The 21,168-nt window shown below is 46.6% G+C and overlaps 1 protein-coding gene across 5 annotated transcripts in view; it reads left to right on the top strand.

Moving 5' to 3' along the window:
• IPCEF1 (interaction protein for cytohesin exchange factors 1) overlaps positions 1–21,168 on the top strand; it is a 686,360-nt gene that overhangs the window by 285,691 nt on the left and 379,501 nt on the right. For 2 of the 5 annotated variants that reach the window (XM_073672839.1, XM_073672837.1), the window contains one exon: positions 19,724–19,893. In XM_073672839.1, coding sequence (XP_073528940.1) covers positions 19,738–19,893 — 156 coding nt within the window. In that variant the 5' untranslated portion in view covers positions 19,724–19,737. Of the gene's footprint in view, positions 1–19,043; positions 19,255–19,298; positions 19,435–19,723; positions 19,894–21,168 lie in introns of those variants that run through there. The other 3 variants (XM_073672835.1, XM_073672834.1, XM_073672836.1) reach the window with 3 other exon arrangements.

The following is a 21,168-nucleotide window of genomic DNA, read 5'->3' as shown; positions in this document are numbered from 1 at the left end:
AGGAGCAGAGCAGAGAAGCTCAGCCAGAAGGGCTGACAGGGAGTTGTGGTTCCGGCTGGGCCCAGCTCCAAGGCCAAGTCTGAGAGAGAGAGGAGTCAGAAGGACCCAGAGAGAAGAAGAAGGAACCCCAAGACCCCAGAATACAAACAGCAGGGTGAAGGGTTGGCACCCAGGGTACCGGATCCCAAGCTGGCAGAGAGAAAAGCACACCTTAGCCAGGAACCGGAGGTTGTGGGCAGGATCTGCCACGACCCTCACTAAATCCACTCGGAAGGCATACCAAGTATAGGGTCAGGGAACCCAGAAGAGGTGTACCCACCAAGAGACCCGAGGGAGCCGGACATAGGTGGATCCCTGGTGAGAACGGCCAGAAGAGAGGGAAAGTCAGACAGGAGCTCAGGACCACGCTCCAGAATTACTTGGGGGTTGGCCGAGTCCAGGACCTGGTGGACGCAGCACGGCTCGGGTGGTCGCTTCAGGCCAGAGTGACCATAAGAACACCCGTAAGTAAAAACCCCTGAACTGCACAGCTTGACTCTGAGTCTTCTTGCTGATTCATCCTGCACCTTCACAACCACCATCCTCTACATCTGACCCCCTGAGGCTATACCCCTCCCGTTGGGGGTTATACTATCACAGCTGCACACACACCACCAGCCTCAGTGGACCCTTCTGCAGCGGCGGCCTTTTGACCGCAAATCAACGGGTGGCGTAGTCGACACTAAAGAACATTTAACAACATCTGTAAAGACTGCCACACACTGAGTTTGACACCCTGGGCACGGACCGGGTCGCCGCCACTCGGAGACTACAACCCCCATCTGATCCGGCTCTGGGTAATCCCCAAACAGCACTGGCCCAGGGGGCGCGTCAACTTTGGCGTAGTCGGCAGGATTTCGTGCCCACAACCACCGGGTACTGCGTGCCTGAAGAGAAGTTCAAATTTACCTTAAGAAGAAGTCTCCAGCCGGTTCCAGAGGGTCCCCGCCATGGGACGCCATCACGGATCGTTTCCCGCCGGTTGCCCGCCATCTGCAGCTTTTTCCCGCCATCCACGGAGTTTCCCGCCACTGGGAGATGATTCCCGCCATTTCCAGAAGATTTCCCGCCTTGGAAGAGCGGACGCCATTATGGGCGTACCAGAGGGTGGCAAGAGGTCACCTCCCATCGTGGGCCAGGTCAAGGAATGGCGCCAAAAGCGGAAACCGCCCCCACCAACGGAGACTGTGATGCTGGAGATGTCCATCAGCGTGAGAGAACTGCCCCTGGAACTGACAATCACAAAGTTGCCCCGGGACCACCTTCAATGTGGGCGGAGACAGAACAAAAGAACGAAGATGGGTGCAGCCTGGAGGAGTCTGGAGAGAGCGCACCCGGAGACAAGAAGTCTGAAGAGGACTCCGGAGAAGTCGTACCCGGAGATGGAGGGAGAGGCAGGCAGCACCGACCCAGTGGTCAGGAGCCTGCTGCAAGCAACAACCCCACTAGGCTTAGTGGAGATCCTGGCACAGCTCCCCCGAGACCGGGAGTGTGCGCAGACCGCGCTGGAGCACCTCGCATGGAGGATGGCCCAGGTGCAGCGAGAGACGCTGACGGAGTGGAGCCGAGAGATGGCCCTGCAGGTAAGAACCCGCCAGCGAAGCACGCCACCCGAGACGAGGAGACAGACCGCCTCTGAGGATGGTGCAGGAGGAGTGAAGGCCGGAGACGGCGCCGAAGAGGGAGCTGAACAGATGGAGGCAAGTAAAGGGGACGTCCCTACCCCGAGCCGAGAAACCGCGTGCCTGCCCCAGCTCCCCATCGCAGAGCCCGAAATTCCCCCTGCCGTGCCCGTCGCTGCATCGTCACCGCTCCAGACAAGGCCTCAAGCAGAATCCGCGGCCGCGACCCCTGTGACGTCACGCGCCTCAACCCTGAGCGCGGCAAAGCAGGAAACACCACCGGCCTGGTCGCAAGGTCTAGTACCCCCGGGCGCAGCAGTACCAACAGCGCCCTCTACCTCCACTGAGCCACCGGCCTGGTCGCTGGGCCAAGTAACCCCGGGCGCCGCCGTCTTCACGGTGCCCTTTACGTTCAGGGTGCCCCAAGCCTGGTCGCAAGGCCTAGTGAACCCGGGCGCCGCTACCAGCACCGCGCCCTCAACGTCCACCGTGCCGCACCTGGGTGAAGACTTGTTTGCCCAGCACACGTGCCCGGATGGGCAGCCCTTTGTGTGGCCACCGGAGTTCCACCATCCCCGACTCCGGAAAGAAAGACCCCTAGATGAGCCCCTGATTCCGGTTCCGAAGCCCGTTAAGATCACCCCACTCTCGTTGGAGGAAGCGCAGTTTGCGTGGGACCCCACCGGAGGAGACCTCATGGGATTCACCCAAGAGACTCGGGCAGCCGCAGCTGAGCGTGCGGAGTGCTGCCGGCAGCAGTTAGAGGTCTTTGACCGCGAGCGAAGAGAGAGGCGGGTCCGAGAGCAGCGGCTGCAGGAACAGAGTGCAGAGCAGAAGAGCCGGACCAGGAGGAACCCCCGTGCAGCCCACGGTCCCCGTGCCACCGGGACTGTAATTAAATTCCAACTGCAGCACGGTTGGGGTTTCATCAGGGATCATCACACCCCCGGCGACGTCTTTGTCACCCGCAGAGACGTGGAGTCCCATCTGCCGGAGGGACACAGAGGTCGTGACCTATATGTAGGGGACGAGGTCACGTTCACCCGGCACAAGTGTGCCAAAGGACCCTACGCCCTCCATGTACACCGGCTGACGGAGGAGGAGCTACGGTGTGAAGAGGAGCAAGAGGACCCGGACGGGTCTGAAGGAGGAGCAGGAGTACGCCGTCATTAAAGTACGGTAAAGATACTGTACATAGTTACCCGTCAGGGTATATGCCATGCTGCTAAGTTAAAATATAGTCCCCGTTGGGACCAGTGAACTGTTCCAGTGTGTCCCAACTCCCCACAGGCTGAGGACTGTGAGCAGCCATCCCTTTTCCCCACTGGTCGAGGACTGAGAGCGGCCATACCTCCCCTTGTATATAGTTGCGCTTTCTAAGGCGCCCCCTACCGGTTTTATAGGAAACTGTTGTTTTTACTACAAGAGACTGTTGCACTTTACCCGGTCACAAGTTGCACCGTGGCCGGAGGAACAAGAGTGTTATTTATGAAAAGCTTTATATGAAAAAGTTCTATGCTGATAGTATATATATTGTTTAATATGTTTATGTTTTATGAAAAAAAAATGTATGTTTATGGATGTTTATTCTCTTACAGCCCGAGGACGTGCTGTGATTTACCAGGGGGGAATGTAGCACCCTGAGGATTCGGCTGCTACAGGGGTATTGCACCTCAAGCCAGAGGTGTGGTATTCCACTCCCGGGTAAGGATGGAGTGTGGAACTGAGCTCAGATAGCTGCATGCACTACATACATCCCATTTCCGGGGGACAGATCGACGGTACTCCCACCAATATATGTGCAGGTACGATAGTGTCTGTCCCTGGCTGGAGTGGGAGGGGGGTGGAACATCCCAGTAGTGTAGGGGCAGATAGGGGGAGCAGTCTGGGTAATGATAGGAGCTCATTGGGTGCTGGTCACCTGAGCTCACACATAGAGGGAGTATATAAGGTGGGCACCATCTTAGGACAGGGTCTTTTGTAGAGTGAGTCTGTCAGAGTTCAGTCAGAGGAGCAGAGCAGAGAAGCTCAGCCAGAAGGGCTGACAGGGAGTTGTGGTTCCGGCTGGGCCCAGCTCCAAGGCCAAGTCTGAGAGAGAGAGGAGTCAGAAGGACCCAGAGAGAAGAAGAAGGAACCCCAAGACCCCAGAATACAAACAGCAGGGTGAAGGGTTGGCACCCAGGGTACCGGATCCCAAGCTGGCAGAGAGAAAAGCACACCTTAGCCAGGAACCGGAGGTTGTGGGCAGGATCTGCCACGACCCTCACTAAATCCACTCGGAAGGCATACCAAGTATAGGGTCAGGGAACCCAGAAGAGGTGTACCCACCAAGAGACCCGAGGGAGCCGGACATAGGTGGATCCCTGGTGAGAACGGCCAGAAGAGAGGGAAAGTCAGACAGGAGCTCAGGACCACGCTCCAGAATTACTTGGGGGTTGGCCGAGTCCAGGACCTGGTGGACGCAGCACGGCTCGGGTGGTCGCTTCAGGCCAGAGTGACCATAAGAACACCCGTAAGTAAAAACCCCTGAACTGCACAGCTTGACTCTGAGTCTTCTTGCTGATTCATCCTGCACCTTCACAACCACCATCCTCTACATCTGACCCCCTGAGGCTATACCCCTCCCGTTGGGGGTTATACTATCACAGCTGCACACACACCACCAGCCTCAGCGGACCCTTCTGCAGCGGCGGCCTTTTGACCGCAAATCAACGGGTGGCGTAGTCGACACTAAAGAACATTTAACAACATCTGTAAAGACTGCCACACACTGAGTTTGACACCCTGGGCACGGACCGGGTCGCCGCCACTCGGAGACTACAACCCCCATCTGATCCGGCTCTGGGTAATCCCCAAACAGCACTGGCCCAGAGGGCGCGTCAACTCCAGAAGCAGAAATGCCTTTTGTGTCTCTAAAACAGGCTTTTACCTCAGCTCCTGTGCTGCATCGTCCAAACAATGACAAGCAGTTCTTTCTGGAGGTGGATGCTTCTTCCTCAGGGGCTAGTGCCGTTCTTAGTCAGAAGTCTTCTTCAGGTCACATAGTGACATGGAGTTCTTTTCAAAGATCTTCCCTGCTACTGAATGCAATTACTCTATAGGTGATCGAGAACTGCTTGCGATTAAACTGGCTCTGGAGGAGTGGAGGTACTTGCTTGAAGGAGTGATGCACCCAGTGGTTATCTACACTGACCAAAAGAATCTTGCCTTTCTCCAATCCACACAGCGACTAAACCCTCGACAAGCCAGGTGGTTTTAGTTCTTTTATCACTTAGTAGGTTTATGAAAGGTGGCACTCCAGCAAGCATTTCCAGTTGAAAAACTTTTAGTGCTTCAAACACACATTAAAACCTGGAGCCTGGGAAGCGGAGTACCTTCTGTACGACAGCCGTTTCGCACCTGCCTGGTGCTTCAACGGGTCCAAATTGGCCATCTCTCTGCTGCCTCCTACCGTCCGGACTATTGCACGATTGGTCGACGATCAATATAGGAGGCTGCAGGCTGTTCTCACTAAGTAGTTATCAGCAACCCGTTGAAACACCAGGTCGTTCAGAAGGTACTCCGCTTCCACGGCTCCAGGTTTTAATGTGTGTTTGAAGCAATAAAAGTTTTTCAACTGGAAACGCTTGCTGGAGTGCCGCCTTTCATCTATCTACTAAGTGATACAAGATTTCTTTCTTCTGGGCTGAGCACCCTTTGATTGCGATCTCTGGCCATCTGTGGACTGACACTCATGGGCATAGTGCCGGTTTTTCTGTTTTTTTTTACTCATCTGCTCTGAGGTCTTGGTTCTTTGCCTGTCTCAACTTCACTCTCCATTTTTGGCCGGCATATAAGAATGTCAAGGCGTATGCTCTCTCTAAATCCTTCCAGTCTTCTGACCAGGAAGACGAGCCTCAATACATCATTGAGCCCCCCAAAACTATTACAGTTGCTCTGTTGGATTTGTCTCGGCTCCCTTCCAGAAAGACTTATGTTGCTGAATCAGATAGGAAGCCGTTCTTCTGTGGAGTCACTTATCTAAGTTGGCTGGACATGTCGGAAAGAAGAAAACAGCTCTTCTCATTTCCTGACATTATTGGTGGCCGACCCTGCCCAAGTATATTGCTGATTTCATCTCTGCCTGTCCCTCTTGTGTCCAGAATAAGACTCCGAAACAACTTCCGACCGGTCGTCTACTTTCTTTGCCCATACCATCTGCCCCCTAGCAACATATTGCAATGGATTTTATCACTGATCTTCCAGTCTTCCAGTATCGGTTGGGTGTACTGTCATGTGGATAGTTGTGGATCGCTTCTCCAGGATGGCCCATTTCACTCCACTGTCTGGTCTCCCGTCAGCTCCAGTGCTTGCAGAGAAGCTTCTTCTTCATATTTTCCACCTCCATGGTTTTATTCTCCATATTGTCTTGGATAGAAGCATCCAGTTTACTTTTCGCTTCTGGAGGACCACCTGCAAATTACTAGACGTCACTCTAGATTTTTCTTCGGCCTACCATCCTCAGTCCAGTGGCCAGGTGGAGTGGGTCAATCAGATCCTGACCAATTTCTTCGGGCACTTCATCAATGCCCACCACAATGACCGGGCCAAACTCCTGCCTTGGGCCGAATTTTCATACAATAACTATGTCAGTGCATCCTCTGCCAAATCTCTGTTTTTTGGCCTACGATCAACATTTCAATATTCTGTTCCCTGTTTCTACTTCCTCTGATATTCCTGCTGCTGAATCCCTTGTCAAGGGTTTCCCTCGGTTTTGTAAGGACACCAATCCACATTATTGAAGTCATCTGAACAGATGACAAGACACGCAGAAAAGAGACGTCTGGATCGGCCCGTTTCATCCTGGGGACAGGGTCTGGCTGTCATCTAAGTATATGAATCTCAAGGTACCCTCTTATAAACTGGGTCCTTGCTTCATCGGTCCGTTCAAGGTTCTGAAACAGATTAGTCCAGTAGCCTACTAGCTCAAACTCCTGGCCTCTTTACAGATCCCCAATTATTTTCATGTCTCTCCTCAAGCCTGTTATTCTCAGTCCTTTCTTTAAAGATCTTGGTACCACTCCTGCTCCAGTCAGCACTGAAGACATTTTCAAGGTAAATAATATTATGGGCATCAAGAGGGTAAGAGGAAAAACCTTTATTCTTGTGGATTGGAAGGGGTTTAGTCCTGAGGAGAGGTCATGGGAGCCCAGGGATAACATCCATGCCCCTCTCCTCCTAGAGAGATTTCTTGCAGGCTTGAAAAAAAGAGGGGGCTAAAGGGAAGAATACTGTAGCACCAGCATCCCTGCACGCTGCCCATTTCCCCTGGCAGGGATGCAGACCAACTCAACCGCCACATGGCCCACATCTTCCTCCTTCCTCCACCCTGGGTACATGCACGGCGCGCAGATCCCCGGGCACTGTGCTTAGGAAGTGTGGTCCCTGCCTCTTAAATGGACAGCACATGCTGTCATAAAGTGTCCCCAGAGAATGGCTTGGAGATACTTATTATATCAGGCACCTCTGTGTCCGTTATGCTTTTGGGATGTGTCTGCTGTGCTTGTGTAACATCTGCATAGTACTTATGTAACCGGTGCACTGTGCCTGTATGATGTATACGTAGTGTTTGTGTGATGTGTGTGCTGTGCTCGTCTGACACCTGTGCAGTACTTTTATGATGTGTCTGATGTGTGCCCTATCTTTTTATGGGACGTGAATAGTACTTCTGTAAAGTGTGCACTTTGCTTGTGTGACATATGTGCTATGCTTGTATGACTGTGCATAGTTTTTGTGTGATATGTGCACTGTGCCAGTATGATATGTGCAATGTTCTTATGTGATGTGCCTGACATGTGTGCTGTGCTTGTGTGCACTGTGCGTTATTACTGCACATAGAGCTTGTCTGAAATGTGTGGTGCGATATTTGTTATTGTATGTACTGTGATGTGCCTGCCTGTCCTGTGTCCTGTTCTTGTCCGACATGTGCACTGTGCTGGATTAATGTTTCTGAAGTGTGCATAGTGCTTGTGTGATATGTGCTCTGTGCTTTTATAATGAACACAGTTCTTACATGATGTGTGTGCTTTGCTTCTCTGATGTATCTCATGTGTGTGCTGTTATTTTCTTATTAAGTCAGGGGTTCCCACACAATTTTTCCAAGGGAGCCCTTTGTTCTCAATGTTTTTTCTGACCAGTCACTTTGCGCTAACCTTCTTATATAGGCTACAGTCTATATAAGACTAAAACCCACAGGACAGGACCTGCATTTGTACTGTCATGTGGATAGTTTCTACCTCAGTGTAGGAGTCAAAATCTAAGATAAAAACAAAATTAGCAAATACCCTGCAGTTAACAAATACTATAATAATAGTGCATGAAAATAACATAGGGTACTTAGTTAACATAATTTTGACCCAAAAAAATGTTAAAGCCATCCTACTGCATCAAAGTGATCCTATTTCGGGATGGTCCTAGCCTCTAGTATTAAATCCTTACCTTATGTCAAATGATGTTGATGTGAATAAGGGCCGAGCAGGACCGAGCCCCCGACTAGTGGACACCCAGCCATGGGGAGCTATATAAACATAATGAACAGCTCCAAGAAAAGGGAGGCCACACCTTTATTTGCACGGAGTGCAAAATCCTGGAACAAAAACCTAAAAGAGATGAATTGGAATATAAGTTGTTATGCATGCAACATGTAGCCTACACGTTGCATACATACCATCTTATATTTCAGTTAATCTCTTTAGGTTTTTGTCTCAGTGTAAGAGTGTTGTATTCAAATGGTGGGATGAATGTAATATGCTATTTATGGCAGGAATTTGCTCATACTGTAGTAAAATGCTGTATATGAATTGCATTACAACGTTTATATTAAATGGACTTTGGCCATGAGACTTTTTGTACCCCAAAAGATAACATTATGCTGCTACAACCAGGGTCATACATAAATCATGGGTTCCATAGCAAAAGTCCTAATTGGACACCCCACACACACCCTTCCCCTTCAAAAATAACCCCCAAAAAATCTGTAGAGTAGGCAGGGTCTTACACACCATATGTAGCCCCTACAGCCCACCATACATAGTATAATGGCCCCTCACACTAAGTATGAAGACCACCAGAGCCCCCCACAGAGTATGATGGCCCCCACATCCACCCACACACAGTATGATATTCTTTGAGCCTGCGTTATTGTAGTCTGTGACACCTTAGTTGTGGCTTCTGTGCCTGCTGTTGCTACTGCTGCTGATGTTTTCAATATTTTTTTGAAATGTGGAAACTCCTGGTTGGGTCTCCATCTGGTTTGTTTCCTGTAGTAGCAGGGATGTCAGAGAACCATTATACTATTTAAATACTCTTGTGAAATTGATGCCACTTTAGTGGTGTATGGCAATAATTTTTTGAAATGTGGAGACTCCTGGTTGGGTCTCCATCTGGTGTGTTTCCTGTACTGTAAGGGATGTCAGGGCCCCATTATACTATTTCTACTCTGGTGAAATTGATGCCACTTTAGTGGTGTGTGCCAATAATTTTTTGAAATGTGGAGATTCCTGGTTGGGTCTCCATATGAAGTGTTTCCTGTAGTAGAAGGAGTGTCAGTGCCCCATTATGCTAGTTCTACTCTGGTGAAATTGATGCCACTTTAGTGGTGTATGGCAATAATTTTTTGAAATGTGGAAACTCCAAGTTGGGTCTCCTTCTTGTGTGTTGCCTGAAGTAGTAGGGCTCCCAGATCGGCAGGCCGGCACTTACTTTTAGTCAACTACCTGTGTTACTATTCTTAAATTTTTCTAGCAATAGTAGTCTGCAAAACTGATATTTGTGCCACCTGAGTGTGGCTGAGCAGAAAAGCAGCTTGAGCTGTTGCATGTGGAATCAGGGCTCCCAGTACAGCAGACCTACACTAATCCCTCACCCACCTCATCTTAATTTGAACTTAAATTCAAAGCTGTAAATGCTGGCCCAGACCCTGATGCCTCATGCATGGCCCATGGCTGATTGCTGCTGGGCTATTATAAAACTTAGACTATCGGTCAATTGATGCCACTTTTCCTCATATCTGCCCCTAATTTGAGCTGGTTTGGCAGTTTTTGGGCCCTTTGAAGGTGTTGTCTATAAGTTTGATTTGGTTGAATTCAATGGCATTTGGATATGTTTGACTAACTGCTCGACAAACTATTTGGCGAACATCGTGAAATTCGTCGATCGGAACCAAATCGAAGCTTGAAAGGTTTGCTCATCTCTAATCACAAGTAACGGGTCCTCTTTAAAATATGGCAAATTTATCAAACAGCTTGAACAACTATGTTGTGGTGTATTTTAAGATTGTCTAGTCTTATTTTGCACTGTGTAAGAATTGCACAGTATTGATAAATCTACCCTAATGACTGCACATAGACTTAGGAGCCAAATCAAGTTTTCACTTTGTGCTTAAGGTAGAGTAGATGTCTTTAGACAATAACTGTGAAAATACCACTAAAATGGAAGTGGAATTGAGAGCTTGAACTAAGTGTATTAAAGCTAATGCAGCCGATGACAGGAAGTTGCTGCTTCTTGTGACATAAACTGAAAGCATAAAAAATGTGGAACATTAACGGCTGCTTTCTCAAGTAAAAATGTCTGCACAAAGTTACCATATGCACATAGTTATAAAACCAGAAGACACAGAGTAACTGTATCCATGCAAAATGTTATGTATCACTATAAATTTAAGAACTTGTATTTGGGATTTTAAAAAAAGTAGTTTAGCAGCAAGCAATGTGATAAAATAAAATGTAACCAATATTCACCTGCTAAATTCCTAACCTCTACAGCACTGATGCTCCAGTTGTCCCCAATAGTCCTGCTAATATGGCATGCTATCACAGCATTGAAATAAACAAAAACTGGGGCATCGGGGGATTTTAATGGCTGACAAAGGGTATGTGCACACTGAGTCTTTTTTCAGAGTTTTCGGAGCAGTAACTGATTAAAACCTCACATTTTTGAGGAATGTTGAGTTTTGGAGTAAGGTTTGAAGAGTTTTCGCTCAGTTTCTGCTTCACAACCTCATTAAAAAACTCTGTGGAAATAGACGAAAGCTTCTTTCATATGTCCATAGTGTTGAGTGAGCGTGCATTGTTAACCCTTTCGGCGAGCACGCCGAGTATTTGTGGCGTGCTCGGCATCTATGTTAGTGTCGCTGCAGTTGCATGTGTCACGGCTGTTAAACAACCACGGCGACACTAAGATAGAGGCAGAGCACCCAAGTGTGCTTGCCGAAAGGGTTAACAATAACGCTGGCTGAAAACTAATGTCCATGTTTCACATATGTGTTCTATCTATATTTTTCATGGATATAACACATACTCATTATAATCTATACTGCTATTCACATGTCCGGGGTTTTTTGCATGATATTTTTGCAAAAATCACAGAGAAATGTCCATTTTACTTGCAGCACAGCTGAAAAGTTCCAATACAAGTCTATGGGTCAGTGAAAAACATGTACAGCACTGAGCTGGCATACGTGTGCTGTCAATGCTTCACATTTCAAAGAGAAGCTTTGTAATTTGTTTATTCATTTATCCGTAGAAAACACTCATGACACACTGATGGTAAATACGAACTCGTGGACTGATGACAAATAGATCCAAAACACTGATGACACGCTGACCAAACACTGATGACACACTGACCAAACACTGATATGGATCCAAAACATTAATGACACACATACCTTTTTTTTTTGCTTATGTGAAAAAGACTCACGTCTTAATGAGGCCTGTCGCCATGTACATACATTGAATATTTGGTGAGTTTGGTGAGTTTTTTATCTCAGTATTTGTAAGTGGGTGATAAACACAGACGTGGTGACATGTTTCTATTATACTTCTCCTCTGATTGCTCCTCACCTGGTTTTGGCTTACATATACTGATGTAACATACTGACCAAATACTGAACATGTGAACATGGGCTTAGGCTAAGTCCCCACTCAGAGTTTTTGATGTTGCAGATTTTCTGCAGCATTTCTGTACCCATTAGGTAAATTAGGTTACTTGTGGTTTTTCATTGAAATTTTGAGTGCATTTTTAACATGCATTTAATTGTGTTTTTGACTCTGAAGTATCGGTCTCTGTGTGGTATGACAGGTTTCAAATAAAGCTGCTTTGTATTTAGTACTTCCTCGTATTCGGCTTTGATAAAACCTTGTTGATAAAGTCATGTGCAGATTGCATGCATTTTAGTGCTCATTTTCAGTGGAAATGTACTAATAATTCATTTGCACGTTTTACCACATTTTCCACATCTAATACAAGTCTAAGTGAAAAATCCACACAAAAAACTCAGCATACTCGCAAGAGAAATTGACATGTCGAGGTCTTTAAAAATACACCGCAGGTCAGTTTATGCTGCATTAAAAAGCACAGTGGGCATGAGAGCTCTAGAAATCCCATCCACTGTGCTGGAACTGTAAAACACTGTGTTTTTTACACAACGAAAATATGCAGCGTTAAAGATTCGCCAAAAACTCATCTTGAACACTTAACCTAATAGTTATATTTTTATTTTCTCACATTGCTTTCTGTTCTGCTAGTAATGTTTTTTTATGCAGACAACGGTTTTAAAAGTAGATATATGAACCAGCATACTTTCAGTTGGAAATGAAAATATACTGTAACTAGCTATTGAACCCGTTCTATGCCCGGGTGGCGAGCATTGTGGCGAGCATTTTTATTGGTATATGCTCCCCCATCCTGTTACGTGCTGCACTCATCCTGTTACGTGCTGCCCCCATCCTGTTACGTGCCGCCCACATCCTGTTACGTGGTGCAGCCCCCATCCTGTTATGTGCAGCCCCTATCCTGTTATGTGAAGCCCCCATCCTGCACCCCCATCTTATTATGTGCAGCCCCCATCCTGTTGGTGCTGGATAGTGCGCTATGCGCATGCTCCGATTCCGACTCTGCACTCCTCCCCCGGCTTTCTGCCAAAACAGAGGTGCCGTGGCAACATTCCTTCGAGTCAGGTATGTACTTAAGGCGCCGGAGCTCGCGGTATGCATTCAGTGTCTACGCATACCGCGATCTCCGGCGCCATATACTTCTCTTACCTGTAACGGCTGGATGCGTTCTTTTGTCTGGAGCCAAACTTTGCAGGCGCGTTGCACATGTGCAGTCTATAGAGGCTTCGGACAGGACGACACATCCCTGGTTATATTATAGATGTCCCCCAATTCTGTTAATATCCCCCATCATGGTATATATGCCCCCCTTCTTATCATATGCAGCCCCCATCCTGGTATGCATGGCAACCCTGATCCCCATCCCGGTATGCATGACACCCCTCTATCCCGGTATGCATGGCAACCGTCCATCCCGGTATGCATGGCGCCCCCCCTATCCTTATATGCAAGGCCCCAATCATCCTTATATGTATGGCCCCCATCATCCTTATCCTGGTATGCAAGGCCTCCCTCATCCCTATCCTCATATGCATGGCACCCCTCATCCTTACCCTGGTATGCATAGCACCCCTCATCGCTATTATGGTATGCATGGCACCCCTTTTCCTGGTATGCATGGCATCCCTCATCCCTATCCTGGTATGCATGGCACCCCTCAGCCCCTATCCTGGTATGCATGGCACCCCTCATCCCCTATCCTGGGATGCATGGCACCCCTCATCCCCTATCCTGGTATGCATGGAACCCCTCATCCCCTGTCCTGGTATACATGGCACCCCTCATCCTTTTCCTGGTATGCATGGCACCCCTCATCCTTATCCTGGTATACATGGCACCCCTCATCCCTATCCTGGTATGCATGGCACCCCTCATCCCCTATCCTAGTATGCATGGCACCCCTCATCCTTATCCTGGTATGCATGGCACCCCTCATCCCTATCCTCGTATAAATGGCACCCCTCATCCTCATCCTGGTATGCATGAAACCCCTCATCCTTATCCTGGTATGCATGGCACCCCTCATCCCTATCCTGGTATGCATGGCACCCCTCATCCCTATCCTAGTATGCATGGCACCCCTCATCCCTATCCTGGTATGCATTGCACCCCTCATTCCTATCCTGGTATGCATGGCACCTACTCCGTATCCTGGTATGCATGGGTGCTCATCTGTATCCTGGTATGTATGGCCCCCATCATCCCCAATCCTGGGATGCATGGTACCCCTCAGCCCCAATCCTGGTATGTATGGCCCCTCATCCATATCCTGGTTTGTATGGCTCCCCTCATTCCCAATCCTATTATGCATGGCCCCTCATCCCTATCCTGGTATGCATGGTACCCCTCATTCCTATCCTGGTAAGCATGGTACCCCTCATCCCCAATCCTGGTATGTATGGCACTCCTTATCCTTATCCTGGTATGCATGGCACCGCTCATCCTCATCCTGGTATGCATGAAACCCCTCATCCTTATCCTGGTATGCATGGCACCCCTCATCCCTATCCTGGTATGCATGGCACCTCATCCGTATCCTGGTATGCATGGCACCTCATCCGTATCCTGGTATGTATGGCCCCCATCATCCCCAATCCTGGGATGCATGGTACCCCTCATCCCCAATCCTGGTATGCATGGCCCCTCATCCATATCCTGGTTTGTATGGCTCCCCTCATTCCCAATCCTGGTATGCATGGCCCTCATCCCTATCCTGGTATGCATGGTACCCCTCATTCCTATCCTTGTAAGCATGGTACCCCTAATCCCCAATCCTGGTATGTTTGGCACTCCTTATCCTTATCCTGTTATGCATGGCACCCCTCATCCCTATCCTGGTATGTATGGCACCCCTCACCCCCCAATCCTAGTATACATGGGCCCCTCACTCTCCAATCCTGGTATGTATGGCAGCCCTCATCCCCCAATTCTGGTATGCATGGCACCCCCTCACCCCCCAATCCTGGTATGCATGGTCCCCTCACCCCCCAATCCTGATATGCATGGTCCCCTCACCCCCGAATCCTTGTATGCATGGTACCCCCTCATCCCTATCCTGGTATGCATGGCCCCCTCATCCTCCCAATCCTGGTATGTATGGCACATCTCACCCCCCCAATCCTGGTATTTATGGCACCCCTCACCCCACAATCCTGGTATGCACAGTGCCCTCACCCCCAATCCTGGTATGCATGGTCCCCTCACCCCCAATCCTGGTATGCATTGTACCCCCTCATCCCTATCCTGGTATGCGTGGCCTCCTCATCCTCCAATTCTGGTATGTGTGGCCCAATCATCCCTCAATCCTGGTATGCATGGTCCCCTCATCCCCCAATCCTGGTATGCATGGTCCCCTCACCCCCCAATCCTGGTATGCATAGTACCCCCTCATCCCTATCCTGGAATGCATGGTCCCCTCATCCCCCAATCCTGGTATGCATGGTCCCCTCACCCCCCAATCCTGGTATGCATAGTACCCCCTCATCCCTATCCTGGTATGCATGGCCCCCTCATCCACCAATCCTGGTACGCATGATCCCCTCGCCCCCCAATCCTGGTATGCATAGTACCCCCTCATCCCTATCCTGGTATGCATGGCACTCTTCATCCCCCAAACCTGGTATGCATGATCCCCTCACCTCCCAATCCTGGTATGCATGGCACCCCTCACCCCCCAATCCTGGAATGCATGGTCCTGTCACCCCCCAATCCTGGTATGTATGGTGCCCCTCATCGCTATCACGCTGCACACGCATACAAAAAAATAAACATTTATTCTCACCTTTCTTCGCTGCGTCCCATTGTACCAGAGGCCGGGGGAGATATGTGGCATCGGAGTACGCGCGTGCCCATACCGTGCTGTCCGGCATCATTTTGCTGAAAACACATTGCAAATGTGTCTTCAGTAAAAACGCGCCGGATAGCAGTTTGCGCATGCGCTGATTCCGACGCCTCACTCCTCCCCTGAGCCCCCACATAGCCTTCTACATTCAGTATGAGCCCCACATAGCCTCCATATATACAGTATGAGCCCCCACATAAATTCCTATATACAATATGAGCCCCCCACATAGCCTCCTACAGTGGGGTAAATAAGCATTTGCCGATTTTCCAAGTTTCCTCATCTACAAAGAATTGAGAAGTCTGTAAATTTTATCATAGGTACACTTCAACTGTGAGAGATAGAATCTAAAAAAAATCCAGAAAATCACATTGTATGATTTTTAAATAATTAAATGCACTTGATTGTATGAAATAAGTATTTGATCACCTACCAAACAGAAAGAATTCTGGCTCTGACAGACCAGTTAATTTTTCTTTAAGAAGCCCTCCTACTCTTCACTCATCTGCATTAATTGCACCTGTTTAAACTCATTACTTGTATAAAAGACACCTGTCCACACAGTCAATCAATCACATTCCAACCTTTCCACCATGGCAAAGGCCAAAGTGCTAAGGACACAAGGAACAAAATTGTAGACCTGCACAAGGCTGGGATAGACTACGGGACAATAGGCAAGCAGCTTGCTAAGAAGGCAACAACTGTTGGCACAATTATTAGAAAATGGAAGAAACATAAGGTGACTGTCAATCATCCTTTTTTTGAGGCTCTATGCAAGATCTCGCCTCGTGGAGTAAAGATGATTCTGAGAAAGGTCAGGAATCAGCCCAGAACCACATGGGAGGTCCTGGTCAATGACCTGAAGAGATCAATGACCTGAAGAGAGCTGGGACCACAGTCTCAAACATTACCATTAGTAACACACTACGCCATCATGGATTAAAATCCTGCAGGGCATGCAAGGGTCCCCCTGCTCATGCCAGCACATGTCCATGCCGTTTGAAGTATGCCAATGACCATCTTAATGATCCAGAGGAGGCATAGGATAAGGTCATTTGGTCAGATGAGACAACAATAGAACTTTTTGGTATCAACTCCACTCGCCGTGTTTGGAGGAAGAAAGATGAGTACAACCCCAAGAACACCATACCAACCATGAAGCATGGTGGGGGGAACATCATACTTTGGGAGTGTTTTTCTCCAAAGAGGACAGGATGACTGCACCATATTGACGGGAGGATGGATGGGGTCATGTGTTGTGAGATTTTGGCCTCCTTCCCTCAGTAAGAGTATTGAGGATGGGTCATGGCTGGGTCTTTCAGCATGGCAATGACCCGAAACACACAGCCAGGCTTTGTAATAGGCATTTCAAGGTCCTGGAGTGACCAAGCCAGTCTCCAGACCTAAACCCAATAGAAAATCTTTGGAGGGACCCGAAACTCAATGTTGCCCAGCAACAGCCCCGAAACCTGAAAGATCTGGAGAAGATCTGTATGGAGGAGTGGGTCAAAATCCCTGCTGCAGTGTGCGCAAACTTGGTTACGAACTACAGGAAATGTCTGACATCTGTAATTGCAAACAAAGATTTCTGTACCAAATATTAAGTTCTGTTTTTCTATTGTATCAAATACTTATCTCTCACAGCTGAAGAGTATCTACGATAAAAATTACAGACCTCTCCATTCTTTGTAGGTGGGAAAACTTACAAAAGCGACAATGTATCAAATATTTATTTTCCCCACTGTATATGCAGTATGAGCCCCACATAGACTCCATATATTCAGTGTGAGGCCCACATAGCCTCCATATATTCAGTGTAGGCCCACACAGCCTCCTATGAACATACAAATATCCCATACACAAGAAAACAATGCATACTTACCTCGCTCCCATTTCCCTGGTGTTCTACTCCTGTCTCCTGTGCACTGAGTCTAAGCAGCAGTGCAATGAAAAGACGTCATCACATCTGCTGTTTCACACGCTGATTGGTGGAAGATGAAGCCGGCGACCCCGTCATACACCAATGTATTCACCGCTGTCTGCATCCTGAAGATGCAGATATCAGTTACAACAGGCAACAGTGGGTGATTGTTGGCAAGCGGGGGAGGGCAGGGTGCGACCCATGGGCCATTATTACAGCCCTTCGGCTATCTCGGTCTTGGCACAGTTTGCCCAGGTCTGTTCTATAACATGCTAGCTGTGTCCCCTACATGTCTTTTTGCAAACTGATAATGCGACTCCTTATGGCTTGCTTTAAAAAATGGCTTTCTTCTTGCCACACTACTATTAAGGCCAGATTTGTGGAGTATGCGACTAATATTTGTCCGGTGGATAGATTCTCCCACCTAAGCTGTGGATCTTTGCAGCTCCTCCAGAGTGACCATGGGCCTCTTGGCTGCTTCTCTAATTAGTGCTCTCCTTGCTTAGCTTTTCAGCTGTGCCATACTCCTTCAATTTTTGTATGATGAATTGGACAGTGCTCTGTGATGTTCTTTATTTTTCTCCAAAACTTTATCCTTGACACTTCTGTTGTGTTCCTTGGTTGTCATGATGCTGTTTGATCCCTAATGTTCTTAAGCAAACCTTTGAGGCCTTCACAGAACAGCTGTAGTTTTACTGAGAATAAATTACACACTGGTGGACTCAGTTTACTAATTATGTGACCTCTGGAGGCAATTGGTCTCTCAGGATTTTATTTAGTGGTATAAGACTACAGGGGGCTGAATAAAAATGCACATAATAATTTTCAGATTTATATTTTTAAAATAAAAAACTTTATATCATTTCCTTTACAAATTTTCCTTCACAAATACTTGGTACTTTGTGTTGGTTTATCACATAAAATCCCAATAAAATACATTTAAGTTTGTGAATGTAATGTGAAAAAATTCGAAAGTGCAAGGAAAGAACAGCCCTTCTATAGTGTCTATCTATTAAGAGTTTGGGTTGTCTGGTATGATTTTAGTGGATTCTTCCCATAGTTGATCAGCTTTAGGGCACAGTCAGATGCCGTATACAGTAATAGGGACGACGATCTCAGTGCTTGGACTGGCCGGCGGCTCTCCTGAACCGAGCGTGACAGCTTCATTTGTTTTTATTCAGCAGTCACGCTCACGTCAGAAGAGCTGCCGGTCAGTCTGTGCACTGCGATGCGATAGTCGTGCGTGTTATACGGCCGCCTGACTGTGCCCTAACAGGCGGTCATCCATGTGGTTCATTCTTTTTTTTTCTGATTTATGGCTCTTTTTAACCCTGAAATTACTGCTACAAAGGCTTTCATACTAATAAGCAAGAAATCATCTTCACTTCCCTAAAAGGAAACTTTATGCTATCTAAAATTAACTTGACACTCAAAACTGTGTGTCAGGAACATAGTGGCTGCTAAGCGAAGCACTTTATTAATTTAACCCTGCATGTTCAAGTTCTTCAGGGCTCAAACGTGTTCTGTCATAAATGCAGTTAACCTTTTCATTGTATGTGGGATTATATAATCTGATTTACTGAACAAACTGGTCATGTTTTCCTATCCAGAAGTAAACATAAATTGTGGTTAGTTTCACTGCAAATCAACTTTTTTTATGAAAATGTCACCACTCAAAATGTCTGATTCCTGAAGAAACAGAAATGCATTTCATAGTAGCTTCCCCATTTGCCTGTGGAAGTGTGTACAGCATAGACGGTCCTTCTCGTAGACCCTCCTATTCTTTTACTACAGCCTCTTCCATAACAAGCACAATAAGAAATTTCCTCTCTATCTTGTTTTCCTCTGTCCATTTCCTGCAGGTTTCGTTGCGGTTAAAGCAAAAGAGGAAATCTAGAGGTAATTTTCAACCTATGTTATTTTCTTATGTATAAATTTTGTAGTTGCCCATTTAGGTAGTGCATGATTCAGCATTGGAGCTTTTCACAGATCTGTATAATCTATGAAAAAGAAAACTAATTACTGGTTTCAAGCTCAGTTTTATGTGTAACCCTTTGCTGTTAGCATTGCCCATGTATAGTGAGTATATGATTTTTTGTTGTGTTTGTACAATTAGCTCCACAGAGATATAATATTCACAACCTATAAACATAGAGCAACCTGCATAGACAGCTTGTGGGTTAGACAGTAATACAAACACTAACATTATATTTATACTTTTAGTACTAAGTTGTCTAAATGCAAACAGACTCAGTTATTTCATACCATTTTAATTAAGATTATTGATAATATGTCTTCATATTTGAGATGGATTATTTTTTTTGTATACCTTTGCATTCCTAAAATATTTTTTTCTGTTTTTTAACAGTCAGTATATTTAAAATGAGTCGAAGAAGAATCTCATGCAAAGAGTTAAAAGATGCAGATTATCAGGGATGGTTGTATAAGAAAAAAGAAAAATCATTTCTCGGCAACAAGTGGAAAAAGATTTGGGCAGTTTTGAAGGGGTCATGTTTGTACTGGTATACTGGACACATGGTAAGTGAACAATTACTGTTCTCTTTTTTATTTATTTTTTATGATTAAGGTTTATTTAAAAATGAACATATTAAAATAAATAAATAAATAAATAAAAGTGTAGATTTATCTAAATGTGCTCGATTTTCTATGCTCCTCACATTTATCCAACAGTGATTTTATCATTGTTACTAACATTTAGAATAGTCGTCTAAAGTGTATAGGATATAAATATATTTTTTTCAACACAGTGATGGCCTGCTTCAGGGATTTAGAAGTCTAACTTTTTTTGTATTATTTAAATTTGTTTTATATTTGAGATAGAGAAAGTAACATACTTGTTACAGTATCATGCATTTTCTCATATAGTCTTATATATGCTTTCTATCCGGTTATCTAAATTTTCTTTTGTGTTTATTCTCCTTCTAGACTTTATTATTATCCCCATATAATGCCAATGACTTTTACCTATGCGTTAGATGTCACTATTAGGGCAGTCAAAAAAATAGGCCACACATTAGTAATGAGCGAGCGTGCTCGCAACTGCTCGGTACTCGCCCGAGCATCTCACTGTTCGAGATGCTCGGTGAGTACTTCCGGGATGCTCGGATGGTAGCTCGGGTGCCCGCCCTGCATGTTTGGTGCTCTTTAGACAGCGCATAAACATGCGAGGATTGCCTGCCACTCAGTGTAATGCCGTAGCCATGTTGGTTGTGGCATTACAGTGGTTGGCTGGCCGCATAGCATCATCGGGTCTATTTAAGACCCAATGACCCTATGCTCGTCACAGTCTACCCCGGAAACAGGCAGAGTAGGGAGAGGTGCTGCTGAGTGAGGGAGAGAATTGGCGGTTTATTAATTAGGTAGAGCTATTCCACAGCAAGATATATCAATCTGAATAACAGTCCTTCTAAGGACTAATCTAACTGCATATATTACTGTGATGGCAGAAGTTAGGCAGGCAAAGTTTGTGGACACTGTATAGAGCAGAATAGGGTCCATTGCACTTTCCGCCTGCTGCTGTTACAAATATCCATAGCCCTACTGTAGATATCAGGGCTAATTTTTTTTTTGCTCATAATCCTGATTATTTGCTTAAAAAGCAATACAGTACACCATTTTACTGCTTCATTTGCTTGTTAGCAGAATACAGCCAGTTTTTATTTTTTAATTTTTTTGCATTGCTGTATTGTGGAAGCAGAGAAACTTGTCCATCATCATACATGATCCCATATCACTGCGGTAATAATCGTGACATTTTTTGGAGCGTGCAAAATTTTACACTCCAGTTAAAGT

Source organism: Phyllobates terribilis, unplaced genomic scaffold (genome assembly GCF_046119375.1).
Source record: "Phyllobates terribilis strain yellow unplaced genomic scaffold, ASM4611937v1 Scaffold_3__8_contigs__length_932513732, whole genome shotgun sequence".
NCBI lineage: Eukaryota > Metazoa > Chordata > Amphibia > Anura > Dendrobatidae > Phyllobates > Phyllobates terribilis.
This window is presented reverse-complemented; position numbering and strand designations above follow the sequence as displayed.